General features: G+C 39.3%; 1 protein-coding gene across 3 annotated transcripts in view; it reads right to left on the bottom strand.

Annotated features, from left to right (window-relative positions):
- The window catches only part of LOC130909638 (disintegrin and metalloproteinase domain-containing protein 12-like), a 134,517-nt gene that overhangs the window by 67,206 nt on the left and 44,093 nt on the right, over positions 1-23,218 (bottom strand). For 2 of the 3 annotated variants that reach the window (XM_057826358.1, XM_057826356.1), the window contains exons 2-3: positions 14,009-14,124; positions 13,055-13,128 (exon numbers count right to left, since the gene is read on the bottom strand). In XM_057826358.1, coding sequence (XP_057682341.1) covers positions 13,055-13,119 — 65 coding nt within the window. In that variant the 5' untranslated portion in view covers positions 13,120-13,128; positions 14,009-14,124. The remainder of the gene's footprint in view (positions 1-13,054; positions 13,129-14,008; positions 14,125-23,218) is intronic. The other variant, XM_057826357.1, reaches the window with a different exon arrangement.

Raw genomic sequence — 23,218 nt, 5'->3', positions numbered from 1 at the left:
CCTGTTAGGCAATTTGTTGACTTTATTAATGTATAAATGGCAAATTCGTAATTCATGTTGGATAAATTTCCAATTTTTATGATGAATTAAAAAAAAAATACATTTAAACTCTCCTTGTATCGAAATTTCACGGTAGGCATCAGATTTGGCAATGTGTGTTACTGCCCCCTGCAGGACTGGAGTGCAATGTGTCACCTATTTATATTAAACTATTCAAATGCTTAAATAAGCTGGAAAGTTTTCCTTGTCTCGTATTACCCTTGACGCCATGATTGCGGTTTTACACTTCGGCCTTGATGGAGAGTATAATTTTGTCAAACGAGAACTCAAATGGCTTCCAGGGGCATCGTGCCTCCGCTCAGCCGAGCGGCAGACCTTCAGGCGGCTTGTTCCCTGTTCCGTGTTCTGTGGCCATGTTTGCTTTTGTAATTTGCTGCCAAATCGGCACGCGGGGGCTCGCACCGCTCGTAAGGGCAGTTGAGGATGCGCTCGCCAAGCTTAACGGGCCCGTGGGGCGGACCGGCCATCTGCTTTTTGTCTTTTGGTTGCTGTCAGACAAGAGGACGCTTCATGTGACCTTTTCCCCGCACCGCTTTCGAAACCAATCGTAACACGTTTGCGGTTATTGACGTCTACCGCCGTCAATGGCAGCCGATGAGTTCTTCAAATATTAAAATGATACTTAAATCGTTGGCCTGTGATAGTTTGATTCATTAGCCACGTGTCTCTTCCTTTTAAGTACTTCCATCAAAAGGCTTTTTTAGCAAGGGCAAGGCGCTCTTTTGAATTAGCTTCTCAGAAGTTCCAACTTCCAATTATTTTGACGCTCAGAGCGGCGCTCGCGTAATAAGGTGGACTCCGAGCCGCGCCGGTCCCGATTAATTAGGCGAGGCCTTCGTTTTGGGAGTGGCGGCTGATGAGAAGACGTTTCAAGAGGTGTCGTCGGGTCTGTTGTCGGGCGCAACGCGATGGAGATATCGTGTTTTGACTTTAGAAGAGCTGAAACATGAAAAAAATGATGCTTTGAAGACCCTTTGTCTACTGGGAATGTTGGTTATAAAAACACAAGCGGGCTTACAACTTGTAACATATCAAACATCATTATAATCTTTGAGAAAATATTTTATTATTGTCGAGCTCTATCTTTTCACTTGTCATTCTGTACTGTATCATAGTATATCCACATTATAATTGAAGTGAATCGTATCATTTAATATAGTGCTGGCCAAAAGTATTGGCACCCATGCAATTCTGTTAGATAATCCTCAATTTCTCCCAGAAAATGATTGCAAATACAAATGCTTTGGTAGTAATATCTTGCAATGAAAAAACACAATAAAGAATGAAAAAAAAACATTATCATTTTACACAAACTTCAAAAATTGGGCCGGACAAAAGTATTGGCACCCTCAGCCTAATACTTGGTAGCACAACCTTTAGACAAAATAACTGCGAACAACCGCTTACGGTATCCATCGGTCACCTACAAACAAGCAAGATTTCTGGCTGTCAAAGAGGTCTAACTTCTTCTAATGAGGTCTAACGAGGTCTGTATTGATGGCACCTGTTTTACCTCATTATCACTAGAAAAGACACCTGTCCACAACCTCAGTCAGTCACACTCCAAACTCCACTATGGCCAAGACCAAAAAGCGGTCGAAGAACACCAGAGACAAAATTGTAGAACTGCACCAGGCTGGGAAGACTGAATCTGCGATAGGTAAAATGCTTGGTGTAAAGAAATCAACTGTGGGAGCAATTATTAGAAAATGGAAGACATACAACACCACTGATAATCTCCCTCGATCTGGGGCTCCATGCAAGATCTCACCCCGTGGCGTCAAAATGATAGCGAGAACAGTGAGCAAAAATCCCATAACCACACAGGTGGACCTAGTGAATGACCTACAGAGAGCTGGGACCACAGTAACAAAGGCTACTATCAGTAACACAATGTGCCGCCAGGGACTCAAATCCTGCACTGCCAGACGGTCCCCCTGCTGAAGAAAGTACACGTCCAGGCCCGTCTGCGGCTCGCTAGAGAGCATTTGGATGATCCAGAAGAGGACTGGGAGAATGTGTTATGGTCAGAAGAAACCAAAATAGAACTTTCCGGTAGAGTGTTTGGAGGAGAAAGAATACTGAATTGCATCCGAACAACACCATACCCACTGTGAAGCATGGGGGTGGAAACATCATGCTTTGGGGCTGTTTTTCTGCAAAGGGACCAGGACGATTGATCTGTGTAACCGAAAGAATTAATGGGGCTATGTATCGAGAGATTTTGAGTGAAAATCTCCTTCCATCAGAAAGGGCATTAAAGATGAGACGTGGCTGGGTCTTTTAGCATGACAATGATCCCAAACACACAGCCAAGGCAACAAAGGAGTGGCTTCATAAGAAGCATTTCAAGGTCCTGGAGTGGCCTAGCCAGTCTCCAGATCTCAACCCCATAGAAAATCTGTGGGAGTTGAAAGTCCGTGTTGCCCAACGACAGCCCCAAAACATCACTGCTCTAGAGGAGATCTGCATGGAGGAAAGGGCCAAAATAGCAGCAACAGTGTGTGAAAAGCATGTGAAGAGTTACAGAAAACGTTTGGCCTCCATTATTGCCAACAAACGGTACATAACAAAGTATTGAGATGAACTTTTGGTATTGACCAAATACTTATTTTCCACCATGATTTGCAAATAAATACTTTAAAAATCAAACAATGTAATTTTCTGTTGTTTTTTTTCCCCACATTCTGTCTCTTGTGGTTGAGGTTTACCCATGTTGACAATTACAGTCCTCTCTAACGTTTTCAAGAGGGAGAACTTGCACAAATAGTGGTTGACTAAACACTTATTTGCCCCACTGTACCTCTGAGGGAGACCCAGCTTTCTCACACTGTGCCCTACATTATGCTGCAAAATTTGTTGGTCGTCTTCAAACGTCATAATCCCATGCACACAGTCTAGCAGTCCAGTGCCAGAGGCAGCAAAGCAACCCCAAAACATCAGGGAACCTCAGACGTTTGACTGTGGTGAACGTGTTCTTTTCTTTGAAGGCCTCTTTTTTTTCCCTGTAAACTTTATGTTGATGCCTTTTCCCAAAAAGCTCTACTTTTGTCTCATCTGACGAGAGAACATTCTTCCAAAACGTTTGAGGCTTTTTCAGGCAAGCTTTGGCAAACTCCAGCCGAGTTTTTTAATGTATCTGGGTCAGAAGTGGGGTCTTCCTGGGTATCCTACCACAGAGTCCCTTTTCATTCAGACGCCGACGGATAGTACGGGTTGACACTGTTGTACCCTCGGACTGCAGGACAGCTTGAACATGTTTGGATATTAGTCGAGGTTCTTTATCCACCATCTTTTGTTGTAATCTCTCGTCAATGTTTCTTTCCCATGGGCTTTACACTTACTGATGACACTGCGCATGGTAGACACAGGAACATTCAGGTCTTTGGAGATGGACTTGTAGCCTTGAGATTGCCCATGCTTCCTCACAATTTTGTTTCTCAAGTCCTTAGACAATTCTTTGGTCTTCTTTCTTTTCTCCATGTTCAATGTGGTACACACAAGGACACAGGACAGAGGCTGAGTCAACGTTAATCCATTTTAACTGGCTGCAAGTGTGATTTAGTTATTGTCACCACCTGTTATGTGCCACAGGTCAGTAACAGGTGCTGTTAATTACATAAATTAGAGAAGCATCACATGATTTTACAAAGGCTGCCAATACTTTTGTCCAGCCCATTTCTGGAGTTTTGTGTAAAATGTAGGGCTGTCAAACGATTAAAATTTTTAATCAAGTTAAACACAGTTTAAAAATGAATTAATCGTAATTAATCGCAATTTAAATCATCTATAAAATATGCCATATTTTTCTGTAAATTATTGTTGGAGTGGAAAGATAAAAGACAAGACGGATATACAGTATACATTCAACATATTGTACATAAGTACTGTTTTTATTATAACAATAAATCAACAAGATGGCATTAACATTAACATTCTGTTAAAGCGATCCATGGATAGAAAGACTTGTAGTTCTTAAAAGATAAATGTTAGTACAAGTTATAGAAATTGTATATTAAAACCCCTCTTAATGTTTTTGTTTTAATAAAATTTGTAAAATATTCAATCAAAAAATAAACTAGTAGCTCGCCATTGTTGATGTCAATAATTACACAATGCTCATGTGGTGCTGAAACCCATAAAATCAGTCACACCCAAGCGCTAGCAGAGGGCGACAAAACACCGAAAAACACAAGTAACAAGTGGACATTACACTGTGCTGTCATTTTAATCTGTTTAAGCGGGGCATGTGCGTTAAATGCGTCAAATATTTTAACGTGATTAATTGCAAAAATTAATTACAGCCCGTCAGCGATCATTTTGACAGCCCTGATATATTTATATTTTTTAAATAAAGTATCATAGATTGCAATTTCTTTTATCAATAAGACAATACAAAACCTTCCATATTTCCATTCATTTCAACAAAAAAAATGGTTTGTGACATGTGTTCAAAAAATTACTTATGTTCATATTATAAAATATCTACCTATGGTGCTCATTTCGGATGACATCACCCTCATCACAGCATTGTTATTCTACCGGAAAATTAAAATAATAATAATAATAATTCACAGAACATGCTGCCCACGCCTTCTGTCATACAGCGTATGTGCGCTGATTATTTCTGCATGTTTTTCGCATATTTGCCATTAAACAAGCGTGGAAAAGCTCCCCGGGGTCGCGGCACTGCATGTTCAGCTTAGAGGGAAAATGCGAGCGCGGAAGCGAAATGGAAACAATATCAGTTGAACGCGTGAAATTGGATGATGGGTGCCGAGAGTCATTTGAAATGGACTTGCATAAAGGCTCTGTCAACTCTGAACTCATTGGTTGCGTTTGACTGCGATAGATGTCCAATCCATTTGAATTGCTATTGAATGATCATGTACGTATGGAAGCCGGTGAGATTTTAACACACTGTAAAACAAAAATAATATGTTAAATTTAGTGGGAAATGTTGGAAGCTGAGCTTGCCAAAACGTTACTGTTTAAAAAGTGAGTAAACGGGATTCTAACCTACACCATTTTGGTAGTCGAGCGTGCTCACTACTGAGCTAATGTAGACTCGTTGGAGTGCTGTGCATATAGAAGGTGAGAAAAACCCTACTCCCTGAAAAGTTAAAAAACGTACAGGATTGCTGAAACTAGATTGTTGGCTCCAATGACTATCACGAAAATATTTCATGCACGAACAATTTTTTCATGACGATGACGAGCTAAAAAAATGTCTTGGGAGACTAAAACAACGAGATGATTGCCAGTTTTCTTCTGACGCGATGAGAACGAGACGAAAATGCCCAAGTTTCAGTCACATGTTCACAATGAGTGACATTTTTATGTGTCGTTAGCCTGCATCCTAGCATTGTCTGGTTGTGTGTCACTCATGTGACGTGCCGTGCCCCGCTAACTCACCAGTGCCCTCTCCAGTCTCCAGGCTTGCTTGTTTTGAATGTTTTCTTATCTTGGCAAGAGAGAATATGCAAAGTTGCTTTTGCTTTAAAAGGTCGACGCTGAGTGATCATCACACACTAAACGTAACTCGTAGCGTTAGCATAGAATTCAAGCTAGCATTAGGCTAATACTAACACCACGCGTCGTCTTAAAATCTCGGACAACTTTTTTTTTTTTTTAAACACACAGTATGTGGCGTCCAGGTGGGTATAATATATCGAAAATAATGTACTGTTTTTCTGTTGAGTTTGTATTATTACCAGGAAGTTGGTGTTGTCCTTGTAGACAATACCATAGACTTCATAATGGTATTGACGGGTCAGATCAGTCATGCACTGCACCTCGCCTTCAAGTATGGGGCCGCCCACATCAAGAGGAGCTATTCACAAACACGCACGCAGCGATCTAACGCCAGATTTCTGTTGAAAAAATACGAAAGCTGTACCGCATAAAAACAGGACGGATTGTCTCAGGAGTGATTTGTTTGAGGATTCAAGGTAATTATTATATTCTTCGTACCATGCATGCAATTTGAAACATTGTGAAAAAAATGAATGGGAGAAATTAGCCGCTGCTGCATTGGCATGATAGTGCGCAATTTTTACGTAAAAAAAATGCTAACTGCACGATTGTTTTGCTTTTTACCAAGAATTACGACTATTTTACGTCCATATCTATACAGAATTTAAGCATTTATTCAGAAGAATTTTAATCGGAAAAGCTCTGTTTACATAAGGCGGCCGCTAGCTACATTCACTAAGACTAGCATTGCACTTCGACAAATTTACGTAAAATAAATGCTAACTGCACGTTTTTTTTTTTTTTTTTTGCTTTTCACCAAGAATCGAGACTATAAAGAATTCAGGAATTTAAGCATTTATTCACAACAACTCTTTGTCTGTGATTCCACTTGTTTAACTTTGACGGTCTTGCCAACAATGCAGGCCCCCTATTTATCGGCCCCGCACCCCGTATCCCGTCAATACATTATGAAGTCTATGGACGCTACAATATGTGCTCATCTGTCAATGTTCATTCGAAATTGTTGGAAACCATTCTGTATTTATTTTTGGACTAAAACAGACAAACAGTGTCACTCTTTAACCACATAAACATGTCGTCAGTTCTGCCCTTTCAATTTGAACCCGAGCGGACCATTAATGAGAAGGACAGCCCTGTAGATACTATATCACAAAAAGAGCAGCAAAGCATAATGAACAGGAAAGACGGGATGAGACGAGACGAGATGTCCTTGTAGACTCTACAATTATGTGTTCTTCTGTCAATGTTTATTCGAAATAGTTGGAAACCTTTTAATTTATTTATTCATGGACTAAAGTTTTTGAACTTTTGAACATTTTGAGTAATTGTCAACTAGACGAAATTTGTCTGCGTTTTCGTTGACAAAAACTAGACGAACACAAACACATTTTCAGCATAGGCGGAGTTTGACGGTTGGGGCAGGGGGGGCACAATATGTTGATGAGCCGGAAACACAGTGTCAGCAATAAAATTAACTTACAAGAATATTTATAATAATAAGTTGAAAATGAGCGTTTTTTGTTTTGCATCATTCTTGAGGGGAATTAAAAAATCAGACTGTTTAGGCTATACTTTTCACCAAGATCATCATCCATCCATTGAATATGGTACACCCAGCTGTGTCGTGCCAATGTAGTTACCCCAGTCAAAATTGTATCCCCTGCGCGGAGCCATATGGAGGTAGATTTGTGTCTTCATTATTCGATCAAAAAAATGTCAATAAAAAAAAGTCATTTCAATCAATTTTTGATTGAAGCAACTTTTTTATTGAAGTAATGTTGTTTTGCTTTTTGCGTCCACTTTTTGGCAAGGACATTTGTGTCTTTATTATTCAATCAAAAAATTTATATTTTCCAAAAATAAATCACTTCAATCAAAAAAAGAAAAATTTCAATCATAGAAAAAAAGTTTTTGAATGGGAAAAAATATTTGAGACTCAATTATTTGCATTTGAACACTTAATTTTTCATTTAAAACGTTTTCTTTGATTTTAGCTTTGTGTGTTTGGGGCCATATTATGGTAGGACATTTGTGTCTAGATCATTCAATCCCCCAAAAAGTTGCTTCAATCAAAACAAATATTTTCAAACAAAGAAAAAAAAAATCATTTGAAAAATGAAATTGCAAAGCAAATGACCGTCTAAGGTGCTAGTCACATGATCTGTTCGAAAAATAATTTTGACCCATTAAAAACATCTTTTTTGTTCATTTCATTCATTTTTGTTGTTTGTTTTATTGCTTTACAACGTTTATATACACATGTATGGGTAAGTGAATTACATGCAATGACAATTTTCGGCCACCAGGGGGGACTGGCCCCCCCTTAAACTCCGCTTATGATTTTCGGATAACTAAAATATGACTAATAAAACTAAATTAAAACTAATCTAAAACTAGTATTTTCGTCCAAAAAACTAGAAACAACAACAGTGAAAATTGATTTTTTATATGGTAGTTGATTGTTAGTTTGACATTAAACCTTTTACGGTTTTCCTGTTTATTTACGCTACTACTTGACGTTTGTTGTGCTGAGTTTAATTGCGCATTGAATGCAGTGAGATTGGCACCTTCAGGCAGTCATTCTTTCTCATCTGTCCGATTCGTGGAGGCTGTCGTGCTGCGGGCGGCGCGCGCCCTTTCCGACGCCCAGATCATCAGCTCGCACGCTTCGCAATGTCAAGGGGCAGACGCCTAGCAAACACTTTCCAAATGTCACCAAACAAACAGGGTCTACTGACAAGCGAATCTCCGAGGCTGCTTCTACTGCATTATGTTCGGCGTTCACCTCAGAACATCTGAATTTTATCCAGGTTATTTCAATAAACACGCTACGCGACATTTCAAAATTGGAGGACATTTTACTTCCCACCCTTCAAATTTTAAATAATTCACATAGAAAACACTAAAACATTCAGTTTCTAAGTAAATGCACTTGTCCTGAGACCATATCTTCTTCCTAAAATGCCTTTTTCTCTAGTTAATTTTCTTTTTTTTTTTGGGTGTGATTTGTTTCATGGCTGTCTCTCATAATTGTGGGAACATTCATTTTAATAAGCATAAAATAGTAATTATTATTCTAGGATTGCTTTCATCATAAACTTTTATTATGACAGGAAAAAATTAAGCAGAAAACCCCGTGATATACAAGATTTAAAATTATTAGTTTCCCAAAACAATAGGTTGAGAAGATTTATGTCCTTGCTTCGATTCCTCATACTTAAAAAAATAAAATAAAATAAAATAAAACTTTGTTTATATAAGCTTGTCCTCTTGATCAGCAGTAACAGTTAGCTTCCATTACTTGGAATAGCATTAGTACGATTTTGCATCCAGGCAATCATGTAATAAACCATGGAATGTAATCACCATGTTATTACCATGTTACTACCATGTATTTGTAGTACTTTGTCAGCTAAGCTTATCAAGCTTTTGATGGTTTATTAATGGTTACTGATTAATATTTAGCAGAAACCCAGAAACGTGACGGCTTATTTTTCAAGAATTTTAAAACAAAAACGTCCTTTAATTCTAGAGTGGACCCTTTCATTCTTTTCGTTCAGAGCCAGGTGGAGAAGATTTATGTCCTTGCTTCTATTATTCATACTTTAAAAAAATAAATAAAAATAAAACTTTATTTACAAAGGTTTGTCCTCTTGATCAGCAGTTACAGTTAGCTTCCATTACTCGGAATAGCATTAGTACGATTTTGCATCAAGGCAATCATGTAATAAACCATGGAATGTAATCACCATGTTATTATCATGTTACTACCATGTTATTACCATGTAATTGTTGTGCTTTGTCAGCTAAGCTTATCAAGCTTTTGATGGTTTATTTATGGTTACTGATGAATATTTAGCAGAAAACCAGAAACGTGAAGGCTTACTTTTCAAGAATTTTAAAACAAAAACGTCCTTTAATTCTAGAGTGGACCCTTTCATTCTTGTCATTCAGAGCCAGGTCGAGAAGATGAATGTCCTTGCTTCTATTATTTATACTTTTAATAAAAAAAAAACTATTTACATAAGTTTGTCCTCTTGATCAGCAGTAACAGCTAGCTTCCATTACTTAGAAAAGCATGAGCACGATTTTGCATCCATGCAATCATGTAATAAACCATGGAATGTAATCACCATGTTACTACCATGTTTTTACCATGTCGTTGCAGTGCTTTGTCAGCTAAGCTTATCAAGCTTTTGATGGTTGATTACTGATGAATATTTAGCAGAAAACCAGAAACGTGAAGGCTTATTTTTCAAGAATTTTAAAACAAAAACGTCCTTTAATTCTAGAGTGGACCCTTTCATTCTTTTCGTTCAGTTCCACAATAAAAGATGTTCATTTATATTTCTTGTTTAGTCTTTCCCAAATTGACTTTATTCGGTCTTCACTGGACTAAAACACCAAAAGGTTGCCGTTTCTTGCGCCCGAGAACCTGCTGCGCAGACATTATGATGTGCTCGTCTGCGGTCTGCGGCTGCGTGACGCTGATGAACTCCAGATGTCCAAACACAGGCAACATCGACGGTCGAAGGGGGTGAAAAAGATTTCAACGAAAGCCACAGACTCGTTTGTTTCGGAGAAAACGTTTAGAGATTTGCGCGGCGCACTGCCGTCACTCCTGCATGGCAGCTAAAAAGGCCTGCTGTCAACATTCATTGACTTAACAGCAGTTGGGGTGAATTCACTTGTAAGAGTTTGTAAAACACTGCTCCAAACTCATCATCTGATAGTGACAGCGATAAGCGTCCAATTCATTTTTGATATTTTTTTTATTTTATTTTCTTTTCTTATTTTTTATTTATTTTAGATTTTAAAAAACTGTTCATATTCTCATTAATTATGTTGTACGGTTGTTTTTCATGAAGGAAAAACTAGAGTTGTCCGATAATGACTTTTTAACTGATAACCGATATCCCGATAATGTCCAACTCAGAAATCTGATACCGATATCCAACCGATACAGATATATTGTATGCGTATGCGGTCATGGAATTAGCATATTATGGTAATTTGCCACACATTGTTGTATTTTATTACTTTTTTTAGTGACTATTTCTTTCAGGTAACACAGTAGTTATATGTAATGAGTTTATAACTCATTATTTTTCAAGCTTTTATATCATTTAATTTTCGCACCATGAATGGGAATGGCCTGCTATTATAACAAATCCTAAGCATCTTTGTTTGGAGACATCTAATGCTAAGCCGTCCCACCTTTTAAATTTTTAAATAATTCATATTGAAAACAATAAAACATGCAGTTTCTAAGTAAATTTACTTGTCCTGAGCCCATATCTCCTGACTAAAATGCTAAAACTAGAGTCTGATAATGACTTTTTAACTGTTAACCGATATTCCGATATTGTCCAACTCCAAAAATCCGATACCGATATCAAATAGATACAGATATATGCGGTCATAGCATAAGCACGTTATGGCTAATTGCATTGTTGTGCCCCACTGGATGCAAGGATTTTTGTATTTTATTATTTATTCTTTCAGGTAACACAGTAGTTATATGTAATGAGTTTATAATTTTTCAATCATTTATTGTTCATTTAATTTTTGCACCATGAATGCAAATGGTCTGCTAGCGCAACAAATCCAAAGCATCTTTGTTGGGAGCTTTCTAATGCTAAGCTGTGACCAGCCCTTGTACAACGGCAGAAGGCTTTTACATTCACTTTAAAGGAAATATGCATATTGGCCCAAAACCGATAACGAAAAACAGAATCATCAATATCAAAATTAGGGCTGTCAAACGATTAAATTTTTTAACAGAGTTAATCTCATCTTAAAAATTAATCATAATTAATCGCAATTCACACCATCAATAAAATAGGCCATATTTTTCTGTAAATTATTGTTGAACTGGAAAGACACAAGACCGATATATATATTCAACATACTGTACATAAGTACTGTATTTGTTTATTATAACAATAAATCAACAAGATGGCATTAACATTATTAACATTCTGTTAAAGCGATCCATGGACAGAAAGACTTGTAGTTCTTAAAAGATAAATGTTAGTACAAGTTATAGAAATTTTATATTAAAACCCCTCTTAATGTTTTCGTTTGAATAAAATTTGTAAAATTTTCAAACGAAAAATAAACTAGTAGGTCGCCATTGTTGATGTCAATAATTACGCAATGCTCATGGTGCTGAAACCCATAAAATCAGTCGCACCCAAGCGCCAGCACAGGGCGACAAAACACCAAAAAACACAAGTAACAAATGGACATGACACTGTGCTGTCATTTTAATCTGTTTGAGCGGGGCATGTGCGTTAAATGCGTCAAATATTTTAACGTGATTAATTTGAAAAATTAATTAACACCCGTTAACACGATAATTTTGACAGCTCAAATTAAAATGCTTTTATCAGCCGATATTATCGATTACCTGATAATATTGGTCAACTTTATTTTTTTAATTCTAATAATAACTATTATTTAAAAAAATATTTTTTAAAACGGCTTTTAGTTGTTTTTTTTTTTTTTTTAAAGGACTTTTCTGGTCTTCGGTCTTTCATTAAGGACTACATTAAGGACTTTTTACATGAAATTATTTCTTTTAAGCGAGTAACATGAAGTTAAAACTACTGCTGCAACAATTAATCGATTAACTCGAGTATTCGATTAGAAAAAAATTTTCGAATTAAGTTTTGTTGCTTCGAGTATTCGTTTAATTAAAGTGGCGTTGTAATGGTTTATTTTGAAAGTGTTTGCATTTAATTTTATTGATTAGACTGGATACACTGCCCTCTGGTCTCCCTCTTTTCACATGGCTTAATCCAACTGCTCCCTGTTGAGACCAATGTAAGCTAAGTTTTTTGTTTTTTTATAGTTTAGTTTATAGGTATATCTAGCCGTTTTTTGTGGGAATATGTGTCTGAACCGTTTGTTGGGAGCATTGTACAAAAATAAAAAAAAAATAAAAAAAACTTTAGCATTTTATAGCATTTAAGCTAGCTGACTTTTTCTATGTAAGTTAGCCTATTGTTGTTTTATTGTACATACGTAGATCCTCATTTTAAAAAAAACCCAATTTGTACCGTTTGAGGCTCAGCTCAGGTATTTTAATTTTTCATGTTCCTTATCCGATTACTCGATTATTCGAACTAACTAGTCCACCGATTAATCGACGACTAAAATATTCGATAGCTGCAGCCCTAGTTAAAACACTTTCACGGGACACACAAACCCCCTTGCCTTAGGTTTGACACCAGTGTCATAAATGCTAATATGCCAAAGTTTCTGTGTATTCATTGTAAAAAAAAAATAAAATAAAATAAAAAATCACAATTTGTAATTCTTGCATTTACTTAGCTAAAATAGTACAGACAATAAAATCCTTCCTGGCTTTTATCCGTTTTTCTCCACTTTTACTCCCTTCTTCCAGTTCATTAAACAACATTATTTCAACTGGGATGCACATGATAAAGGTGTTGTCTGTCGCTTTAAGGGTTGCGGTCACTTGTCAACTTACTCGTTTTTCCGCAGTGTCAAAAGCAGCTGTTCACCTTCCGCCTCAATCAACAACTTGAGCGACATCGGGTGACTCTGCGGAGCGACATGAGTACCATTAGTTGCGGGAAGTGTCGATTGAGAAGGAGGTGGGAATCTTAAGCTGTGAAGAGACTTCCCGACATCTCCCCTGGGAGCCGATGAGGTGCGGATCACATTTCGGATTGAAAGGCCTTATTGACATGCAAAGTGGTGAACGCTCATGCAACAAGTCTGGTGTCAAAAAGTGGGACAACTTTGTATTTATGCTGTGTGTGGTGACACATCTGGAGGTAAAAAATACATCAGAATTGAGATCTGTATGTGTCTCAAGGAACATAATGTGAACATAACTGCAAATGTAGCCATCAGGGAGATGGTTACTTGATAGTCTTATATTCAAGGATGTTTTGCGCCCCAAAAAACAACAAAAAACATGATGTGTTTGCTAGCAAAGAGGTGAACGGGAGTGCTCATTTGAATAAATGTTGCCACAAACATATTGCAGCATGGTGCATTTTTTTCTTCAAAGCTTGAGCAAGGGTACTTTCTGGAATCTCCAGTGTCCTGCTTTCCACAACTGGACTCTGGAGCAAGAGTGAGGTGATAAGGGGTGTGATGGATGACTTAACCCAGAGCACTTTTTCTTGTCACAGTTGACCGGGGATGAACCACACATGCTGGTGCAGATAGCGCACGGCAACATGCACGACTCGATGCCGCTTCAGCGAAAAAGTAGCTCAAAGATGCTAAAAAAGGCTTCCCGGAAAACCAATGTCATCCCACTTCTGACAGCATTCGAAACTTTTTGAAATGCGAATCACTACCCAACATGAATACACAAGTACGACTTCTAACATGCTCACATAATTTATATTTAGGTAATCCGGTATAGTGAGTGGCTTGGTTAACAAAAGTGTAGCGGTTATCACCTCACCTGCGATTGGAGCTGGTGTATTGGTTTCCAGTCTTGTCCAACCAGTTGAAGCGGTACTGTAGTCCCGTAATGTTTCTGCCTGGCAGTGGGTCTTTCTTGAATGCCCCAACTCACTGCTAGGACAAAAAAAAAAACATAAGCCTGGCTAAGTTATACAAAGAATACCTCAGGCTACTAATGTAAAATTTAACATCAGCACATTTATATGTTCGTGTGCACGTTCTGGTTTCAAAAGTTTGACCTGAAGCGTTCTGGCCTGTTTTGATCTTGTATCTCATATCATTCAAGATCATGAGACTTCCTTGCTCTGACTTACTGAGATAGACAAATAGCCCAGAAGGACGTCGGTCAGTAGGTAGGTTCAGATGATTAGTCGGATGGACAGTTGGTTCTGTACGTGGTTCAGGCAATCAGTCGGACAGTTGTAGGGTAGTCAGATGGTCACTTGGTTGGTCAGTCAGTAGAATGGTCAGTAGGTCGGCTCGACAATCAGTTGGGCGGTCGGTAGGTAGGTTGGACAGATGATTAGTCGGATGGACAGTTGGTTCGGTAAGTGGTTCAGGCAATCAGTCAGACGGCTGTAGGTAGTCAGATGGTCACTTGGTTGGTAAGTCAGTGGAATGGCCGTTAGGTAGGCTCGACAAGAAGTTGGGTGGTCAGTAGGTAGGTTGGACAGATGATTAGTCAAATGGACAGTTGGTTCGGTACGTGGGTCAGGCAATCAGTCAGACAGTTGTAGGTAGTCAGATGGTCACTTGGTTGGTAAGTCAGTGGAATGGCCGTCAGGTAGACTCCACAATCAGTTGGGCGGTCAGGAGGTAGGTTGGATTTGACCAGTTTATAAATAGGTAAGACAGTCTTGTAGGTAGGTTTAAAAGTCAGCTGGTTGATCGGTCAGTCAGTCAGTCAGTAGGTAAAAAAAAAAAACAGTCAGTCGTAGGCAGGTTGGACGATCAGTCGGATGTTAAGTCAGATGGACGGTCGGTACATAGGTCACTTGGTCAATTGGTTGATCAGTCAGTGGAATGGTCGGTAGGTAGGTTGGATGATTGGCTCCCCAGTTGATAGGTAGGTCAAACAGTCAGTTGGTTGATTCGTCAGTCAGTAGGTAGGTTGGACAATCAGTTGGATGATCAGTAGGTAAGTCAAGTCAAATGCACAGTGAGATGGACGGTCGGTAGATAGGCCACATTATCAATTGGTTGGTCAGTCAGTGGAATGGTCCATAGGTAGGTTGGATGATTAGCTGGCCAGTTGATAGGTAGGTCAGACAATCTTGTAGGTACGTCAAACAGTCGGTTGATTGGCCAGTCAGACAGTAGGCAAAGTGGCATCCAGTTGGTTGGTCAGTCAGTGGAATGGTCTGTAGGCAGGTTGGATGATTAGTTTGCCAGTTGATAGGTTGGTCAGACGTTGTTGTAGGTAGATCAAACAGTCAGTTGGTTGATAGGTTGGACGATCAGTTGAATGGTCAGTAGGTAAGTAAAATGAACACTAAGATGGACAGTCGGTAGATATAGGTCACATGGTCAATTGGTTGGTCAGTCAGTAGACAGGTCGGACAATCAGTTGGATGGTCAGTAGATGAGCCAAATGAATGATAGCTACTGTAGGTCACATGGTTAATTGGTTGGTTAGTCAGTGGAATGGTCAGTAGGCAGGTTGGATGATTAGTTGGCCAGTTAATAGTTATGTCAGACGGTCTTGTAGGAAGGTCAAACAGTCAGTTGGTTGATTCGTCAGTCAGTCAGTAGGTAGGTTGGACGATCGATTGGATGGTCAGTTGGTAAGTAAAATGAACCGTCAGATTGACGGTCAGTAGATAGGTCACATGATCAATTGGTTGGTCAGTCAGTGGAATGGTCTGTAAGTAGGTTGCATGATTAGTTGGCCAGTTGATAGGTAGGTCAGACGGTCTCGTAGCAAGGTGAAACAATCAGTTGACTGATTGGTGAGTCATTCAGAAGGTAAGTTGGACGATCAGTTGGACAGTCGGTAGGTACTACAAGTCAAAGGAAGTCAGATGGTTGGATGATTAGCTGGCTAGTTGATAGGTAGGTCAGATGGACTTGTAGGAAGGTTAAACAATCAGTTGGTCAATTGGTCAGTCAGTCAGTAGACAGGTCGGACGGTCAGTTGGATGGTCAAGAGGTGAGTCAAATGAACAGTCAGATGGACGGTCGGTAGATACTGTAGGTCACATGGTTAATTGGTTGGTCAGTCAGTGGAATGGTCTGTAGGTAGGTTGGATGATTAGTTGGCCAGTTGATGGGTGGGTCAGACTGTGTTGTAGGTAGGTCAAACAGTCGGTTGATAGATTGAACAATCAGTTGAATGGTCAGTAGGTAAGTAAAATGAACAGAAAGATGGACAGTCGGTAGATAGGTCACATGGTCAATTGGTTGGTCAGTCGGCGGAATGGTCAGTAGGAACGTTGGATGATTATCTGGCCAGTTGATCGGTAGGTTGGACGGTCTTGTAGGGAGGTCAAACTGTCTGTTGGTTGATCAGTCACTCAGTAGGTAAGGTGGACGATCAGTTGGATGGTCAGTCGGTAAGTCAAATGAACAGTCGGATGGTCAGGAGAGAGGTCACATGGTTAATTGGTTGGTCAGTCAGTGGAACGGTCTGTAAATAGGTTGGATGATTAGTTGGCCAGTTGATAAGGTAGGTCAGACAGTCTTGTAGCAAGGTGAAACAATCAGTTGATTGATTGGTCAGTCATTCAGTAGGTAAGTTGGACGATCAGTTGGACAGTCGGTAGGTACTGTAAGTCAAAGGAACAGTCAGATGGTCGTTTGGACAGTCACTTGGTCCGTCAATAGATAGCTATACAGATGAGAGTAGATTTCCAGGCGGATGGACAGACAAAAAAAACAAATAGCCACATGTTTCACAGCTGAAGCTAGCCTCCCCACAGCAGCATCCGCTATGCATTACAAGGATTAAAGTTTTGTTCCTAACAGGATTTTCTCTCTCTGTCACTCTTTGTGGATGTGTGTTCTTCGACAGCTGGTAACTGAGCCGACCAAGTCTTCAATTCATTTTTTCCAAATGTAATTCAAAAACACCCGGTGTCCTACATAGAAGGCAGACATTGACTGACTAGAGTTTGACACGGTGATGCCTAGAAGAGTCCAAAGTGGTAATCAGCTCCTCGCAGTAGGGGAGCCGCTTATAGAGACTCCAAACAGCAGGGGTGTCGTCAGCATCATTTGTTCCCGCGCAAACAAACCAAATTGACCGTTTGTTCGCCCTCATCTTCCAAGTATAACATTCTGTCAAAGCAGCGGGAGGTGATGCGGGTTCCGCGACAGCCGGCGGGACTTTTGACGTGTAACTTGGCTCAGCTTCTATGTATTTGTCAGGATTTATCCTCAGTGAACAAGTTTCAGAGAAGAAAGGAAGAACTAATCTTCTTCCAACTTTCTGAGATGATTAAAGTCAGTAAGGTTGTGGTAAACAGTGTAAACTTCTAAGGACTGTGCTCCAATTCCTGTTTTTGGATTCCATGGTAGGTGACGACTAAAGTATGATAGGCAATATGTGGTCCTTCGCCGCAATTTGCGAGATGCGAATTGTTGACCTTGTTCAAAAATCCAATGATAATTCCTTGAGGTTAAATCTTAATAACATCCAGAAAACGACAGACGAATCAGTTCAAGGACTTGGTAAATTGCGTCAGTTTTTGTCTAAAGTGCAACTGGATCTCAAGTATGGTTGGTTGCAAACAAGGGCGTAGGTTTGGTCTCAACTAGGGTTGTTCCGATCATGTTTTTATGCTCCCGATCCGATCCCGATCGTTTTAGTTTGAGTATCTGCCGATCGCGATATTTCCCGATCCGATTGCTTTTTTTTGCTCCCGATTCAGTTCCAATCATTCCCGAAAATTTTTCCCGATCATATACATTTTGGCAATGCATTAAGAAAAAAATGAATAAAACTCGGATGAATGTATACATTCAACGTACAGTACATAAGTACTGTATTTGTTATTATGACAAAAAAATCCTCAAGATGGCATTTATATTATTAACATTCTTTCTGTGAGAGGGATCCACATATAGAAAGACTTGTAATTCTTAAAGGATAAATGTGACTTTGTATATTGTGACTAAATATTGCCATCTAGTGTATTTGTTTAGCTTTCAGTAAATGATACTATAGCCATTTAACTGTTCTGCCCAAATGCATGATGGGAAGTGCAACCATGACTGTGCGTTGTGGTACCAATTGATATATCTTCTCTGCGTTGGGAAAAAACACAGGGTGTTAAGAAAAAGATCAATTACTACCTTTCTTCCCCACATTGCTTCCCACTATATTTCTAATCGTAGGGAGAGGGATTGTAAGGCTTTAGCCAATTAAAAAAAGGCTCCAAAGGCTGCCAAAATTCACTCTACTCACTTTGCGCTGCCTTTTAGCTCTATATATAGGTGAAACGGCGCCATTACAGATTGAACGCGACAATGCGTGAGTGGGTCGTGCAGCGCATGCGTTAATTGCGTCAAATATTTTAACGTGATAATTCTTTTTAAAAAAAGTTAATTACCGCCGTTAACGGGATACATTTGATAACCCTACCTTAAGCCTAAACTAAAGACTCTCGATTAGTGTAACATATGTCTGTAACGTTGAATACAATTAGAAAACGATTTAATTAAAAAAAATATATATATATTAAAAAAAGGCATGTCCGATATTTTTTTGCCGATTCCGATACTTTGAAAATGACGTGATTGGACCCGATCCATCTCTAGTCTCAACATTGGTAGGAACGATAAAACAGCATAACCTGCATGTACACTTTTTGCTGGTGGCTCAACATTGTTTGTCTAAATAAAGAAAATAAATATAACTGAAAAAACTTCTTAGTCAGGGAATAACAAAAATAAATGAAAATGGAGCCTTTCTTTCTATTTAATATTGTTATGTTTTCAGTTTAATTGAACTATTTCCAGCTTGCTATGTTGATAATTGCGAAGTTTGTTTACCGCTTTTCGTCTTACTCCGAAGAAAGATGAAGTGACGATCGGCCCATGTCATCAGCCATCGTGCTGTGACCCCGGAATTTAACGTTTGCTTTCACATAAGCCCAGTCCCGGGACATTCCCGGGCATTATACTAGGACGCGACCTGTTAAATGTCCGCGTAATCTCCGTGTCAGTCGAACTGAGTTCACATACAAGGGCTCCCCGCTTAAATCCCGGGATTTTCACTGTTTCGGCATGTGTGAAAGGAGCTTAAGAATACCTGTTTTAGAGCTGATCTTAAAGGTTTGATCAGGATGTCGAAACAAGACCTACTGATTGAAATAACTGATTGGAGTAGACAGTATTTGTCAACTCTTTGGAAGGCAAACTACACATATGCAAATATTTCTGGAACTATTACTTCACAAAGCTTCTGAACGACATTGACAGCAAGAATGCAGAATTAATTGACGGTCAATTTTCCCCTGAACCTCAAGAGAACTTTTGATACGGCTGACTGAGACTGTAGTCGTCCGGTCTTATTACCAAGAATCGTGGTTATTTTAATGAGATCTGATCTAAGTAGTTTAAGGCAAGTCAAATCAACTCCTGGTCCTTTGTCATTTTTTTCCTCCCCCACTAATAAGCCTCGGCTCAGCGGGGTCGACAGTGTCGTCCCACCCCCTAGTTTTCTATCTTCCATGACTCACCCTGCTTAATTGCTGAGTCTGCTTATTGTCTAACATTAATAACCCCCCCAGCTGAGCTCAGTCTAGCCGGAGTGAAAACACCGCTCTCTCTTCGCGGTGAATCTCCGGCAAACCCCCCCCCCCCTCGTCGAGCTGGCACCTAGCGGGAGAAGGCCATCATTAGTGGTGGAATACCGTGTAATCTCATCCGAGGGAGTCGAGTTATACCTAACAAGCTCTCGGGAAGAATCGAGTTAACACAAGGGAGGACAGTGCCCGGCGGGGTGTAGGGTGACGTTGTACTACAAAGTTTCCTGGTAAAAACAGTTAGTTGGTTTATTTGTCTGTCACACCAGCTGCTGCGGAGTACTGAAGTTAAAGAAATACATAAAAGAGAAAACCCTGGTCTTATTTATATGTTCAATAAAAACGGCACACAAGCAAAGCAGACTTCCCGACACGATAAGCTCCCTTTATTACTAAGGTGCACACAAAGACACCTTGTTCCGTTTATATTAGCCAAATAAATCAGTGCTGGTTGGTTTACACATTGTACATGGGACTGAAATGTACCATAGAAATGCTAGTTGGTGAATATTTTGTAGAGAGAGACTAGCTGCAGTGGTATGAAAAAGTATGTGAACCTTTTGGAATTTCTCACATTTCTACATAAAATCACCATCAAATGTGATCTGATCTTCGTTAAAATCACACAGATGAAAAAACTGTCTGCTTTAACTAAAACCACCCAAATATTTACGTTTTCATATTTTAATGAAGATACCATGCAAACAAAGACAGAAAGGGGAAAAATATGTAAGTGAACCATCACATTTAATATTTTGTGGCCCCGCCCCCTTTGGCAGCAATAACTTCTACCAGACGCCTCCTGTAGCTGCAGATCAGTCTGGAATATCGATCATGACTAATCTTGGCCCATTCCTCTCTACAAAACTTCTGTAGTTCAGTCTGATTCCTGGGATGTCTGGCATGAATCACTGTCTTTAGGTCATGCCACAGGATCTCAATGGGGTTCAAGTCTGGACTTTGACTTGGCCATTCAGGAACGTGTATTTTGTTCTTCTGAAACCATTTTGAAGTTGATTTACTTCTGTGTTTTGGATCATTGTCTTGTTGCAGCATCCATCCTCTTTTTAGCTTCAACTTTCTGACAGACGGCCTCAGATTTTCCTGCAAAACATCCTGATAAACCTTGGAATTCATTCTTCCATTAATGATTGCAAGTTGTCCAGGCCCTGAGGCAGCTAAACACCCCCAAATCATGATATTCCCTCTACCATGCTTCAAGGTAGAGATGAGGTGTTGATGTTAGTGAGCTGTTCTATTTTTCCTGCACACATGACGTTGTGCGTTACTCGCAAACAATTCAACTTTGGTTTCATCAGTCCACAAAATATTTTGCGAAAACCTCTGTGGAGTATCCAATTGCCTTTTTGCGAACATTAAACGAGCAACAACGTTTCTTTTTGACAGCAGTGGCTTCCTTTGTGGAGTCTTCCCATGAACACCATTCTTTTTACGTATAGTTGATGTGTACACATATATTGGACTGTGCCAGTGATTTCTGTAAGTCTTTAGCAGACACTTTAGGGTTCTTTTTTACCTCTTTGACTATTCTGCGCTGAACTATTTGGTGGACGGCCAATCCTTGGGAGAGAAGCAACAGTGCCAAACTCTCTGTTTGTAGACAACTTCTCTGACTGTCGATTGATGAACATCCAGACTTTTAGAGATGGTTTTGTATCCTTTCCCAGCTTTATACAAATCAACAATGGTAAAAAGCGTTTTCAATTGCTCTTTAAGTCTCCTTAGGCAGAAGGTTCACTTACTTATTTTCCCCCCTTCTGTCATTGTCTGTATGCTATCCTCATTAAAATATGAAAACCTAGAAATGTTTGGATGGTTTTAGTTCAAGCAGCCACTATTTTTACATCTGTGTGATTTTGACAAAGATCAGATCACATTTAATGGGGATTTTATGCAGGAATGTGAGAAATTCCAAAAGGTCCAAATACTTTTTCATGCAACTGTAGTTTGACTTAGGATGGCCCAATGGTGTTGTTGTCTCTACAGTGACGAGGGCTTGTTTACAATAATTCATCACCGAGCATAATAAAAGGGAGGGGCGGCGGCAGAGGCAATTGCAGTTCATTGTTTTGGTCTGCAAAGGTCGTTTGTGAAAGCGCATCATTCATCAGACTCCCTTTTGAAGTAGCATCATTTGTTAGCGGAGGGATATGCTTGTCAATCACGGTAAGTACTTTGCACTATGGATTAATGTTGCCTGAATTTCCCCTTGAGGGATTATAATGAGTAGAATAAATATGTTTGAAAAATCCATTTATTTTGAATGATCATTAGGATTCATGGAGCATTTCCAAGCTGCTTTGCTGTCAGGCTCTTCCAGTCAAAATGGATTGGACATCTAGCGCTGCATATGGCTACCAATAGATTAAATATACGCTGCTAAATTAAATTACCGTAATTTTCTAACTATAGGGCGCACCTGATTATAAGCCGCCACCCACCAAATGTGACACGAAAACAGCATTTGTTCACAGAAAAGCCGCACTGGAAAAAAAGCCGCAGCTGTCCTCGCTGTATTATGAAATATTTACACCAAAAGATATAAAACCGGTAACACTTTATTTGACAGCGGCGTCATAAGACCAAATGAACCACCATGAAGCCTTGAATCAATTGGCTACAGAGCTTCATTGCTTCAAAAAGCTTCATTTAGCCATCACGGATCCCTTAGGGGAGAAATTCAACCTCTGCTGCCACCTGCTGTCAACACTGTTATCGTCCAGCATGCCTCCTAGCATGCATTGCAGCGCTACAGATATAAATATCAATCAAAATGCATGTTCCGTGCTAATTATTTATACAGTTACTGTTCCACTTGTTTCAATTAATTGCTAGTTATGGTATTTGGTAACACTCTATTTGACAGTGGTGCCATAAGACTGTCATTGGACAATCATATTTATGACATGATACTGACACTAGCATTAATGGATGCTTATAACAGATGTCATTTAGTGTTATTCGGCAAATTATCTCAATTTTGAATGGATGTAAAAGATCCGAGCTGGAGATAAATGGAGTTAGAAAAATAATTTGCAGGATGACACTTAATCACATCTGTCATAAGCATTTAATAATGCCCATGATAGAGTCATGTCATGATTATGACGGTTTTATGACAGTCTTGTGATTTTGCTGTCAAATAAGTGCTACTAATGACCATAATTAGCAATTAATGAAACAACTGGAACAGTAACTGAATAAATAATTAGCACAGAACATGAATTTGGATTGCTATTTAATCTGTAGTGCTGCAATGCATGCTAGGAGGCATGTTGGACAAAAACAGCACTGACACCAGGTGGCAGCAGATGTTGACTGTCTCCCCCGAGGGAGCAGTGATGGCCAAATGAAGCTTCTTGATGCAATGAAACTTTGCAGTCAATTGGTTCAAAGCTTCATGGTGGTTCATTTGGTCTTATGACAGTCTTATAGCACCA

The sequence above is a fragment of the Corythoichthys intestinalis genome, chromosome 21 (genome assembly GCF_030265065.1).
Source record: "Corythoichthys intestinalis isolate RoL2023-P3 chromosome 21, ASM3026506v1, whole genome shotgun sequence".
Classification (NCBI taxonomy): Eukaryota; Metazoa; Chordata; class Actinopteri; order Syngnathiformes; family Syngnathidae; genus Corythoichthys; species Corythoichthys intestinalis.
The sequence above is the reverse complement of the archived record's forward strand: the minus strand, read 5'-3'. Positions and strand labels throughout refer to the sequence as shown.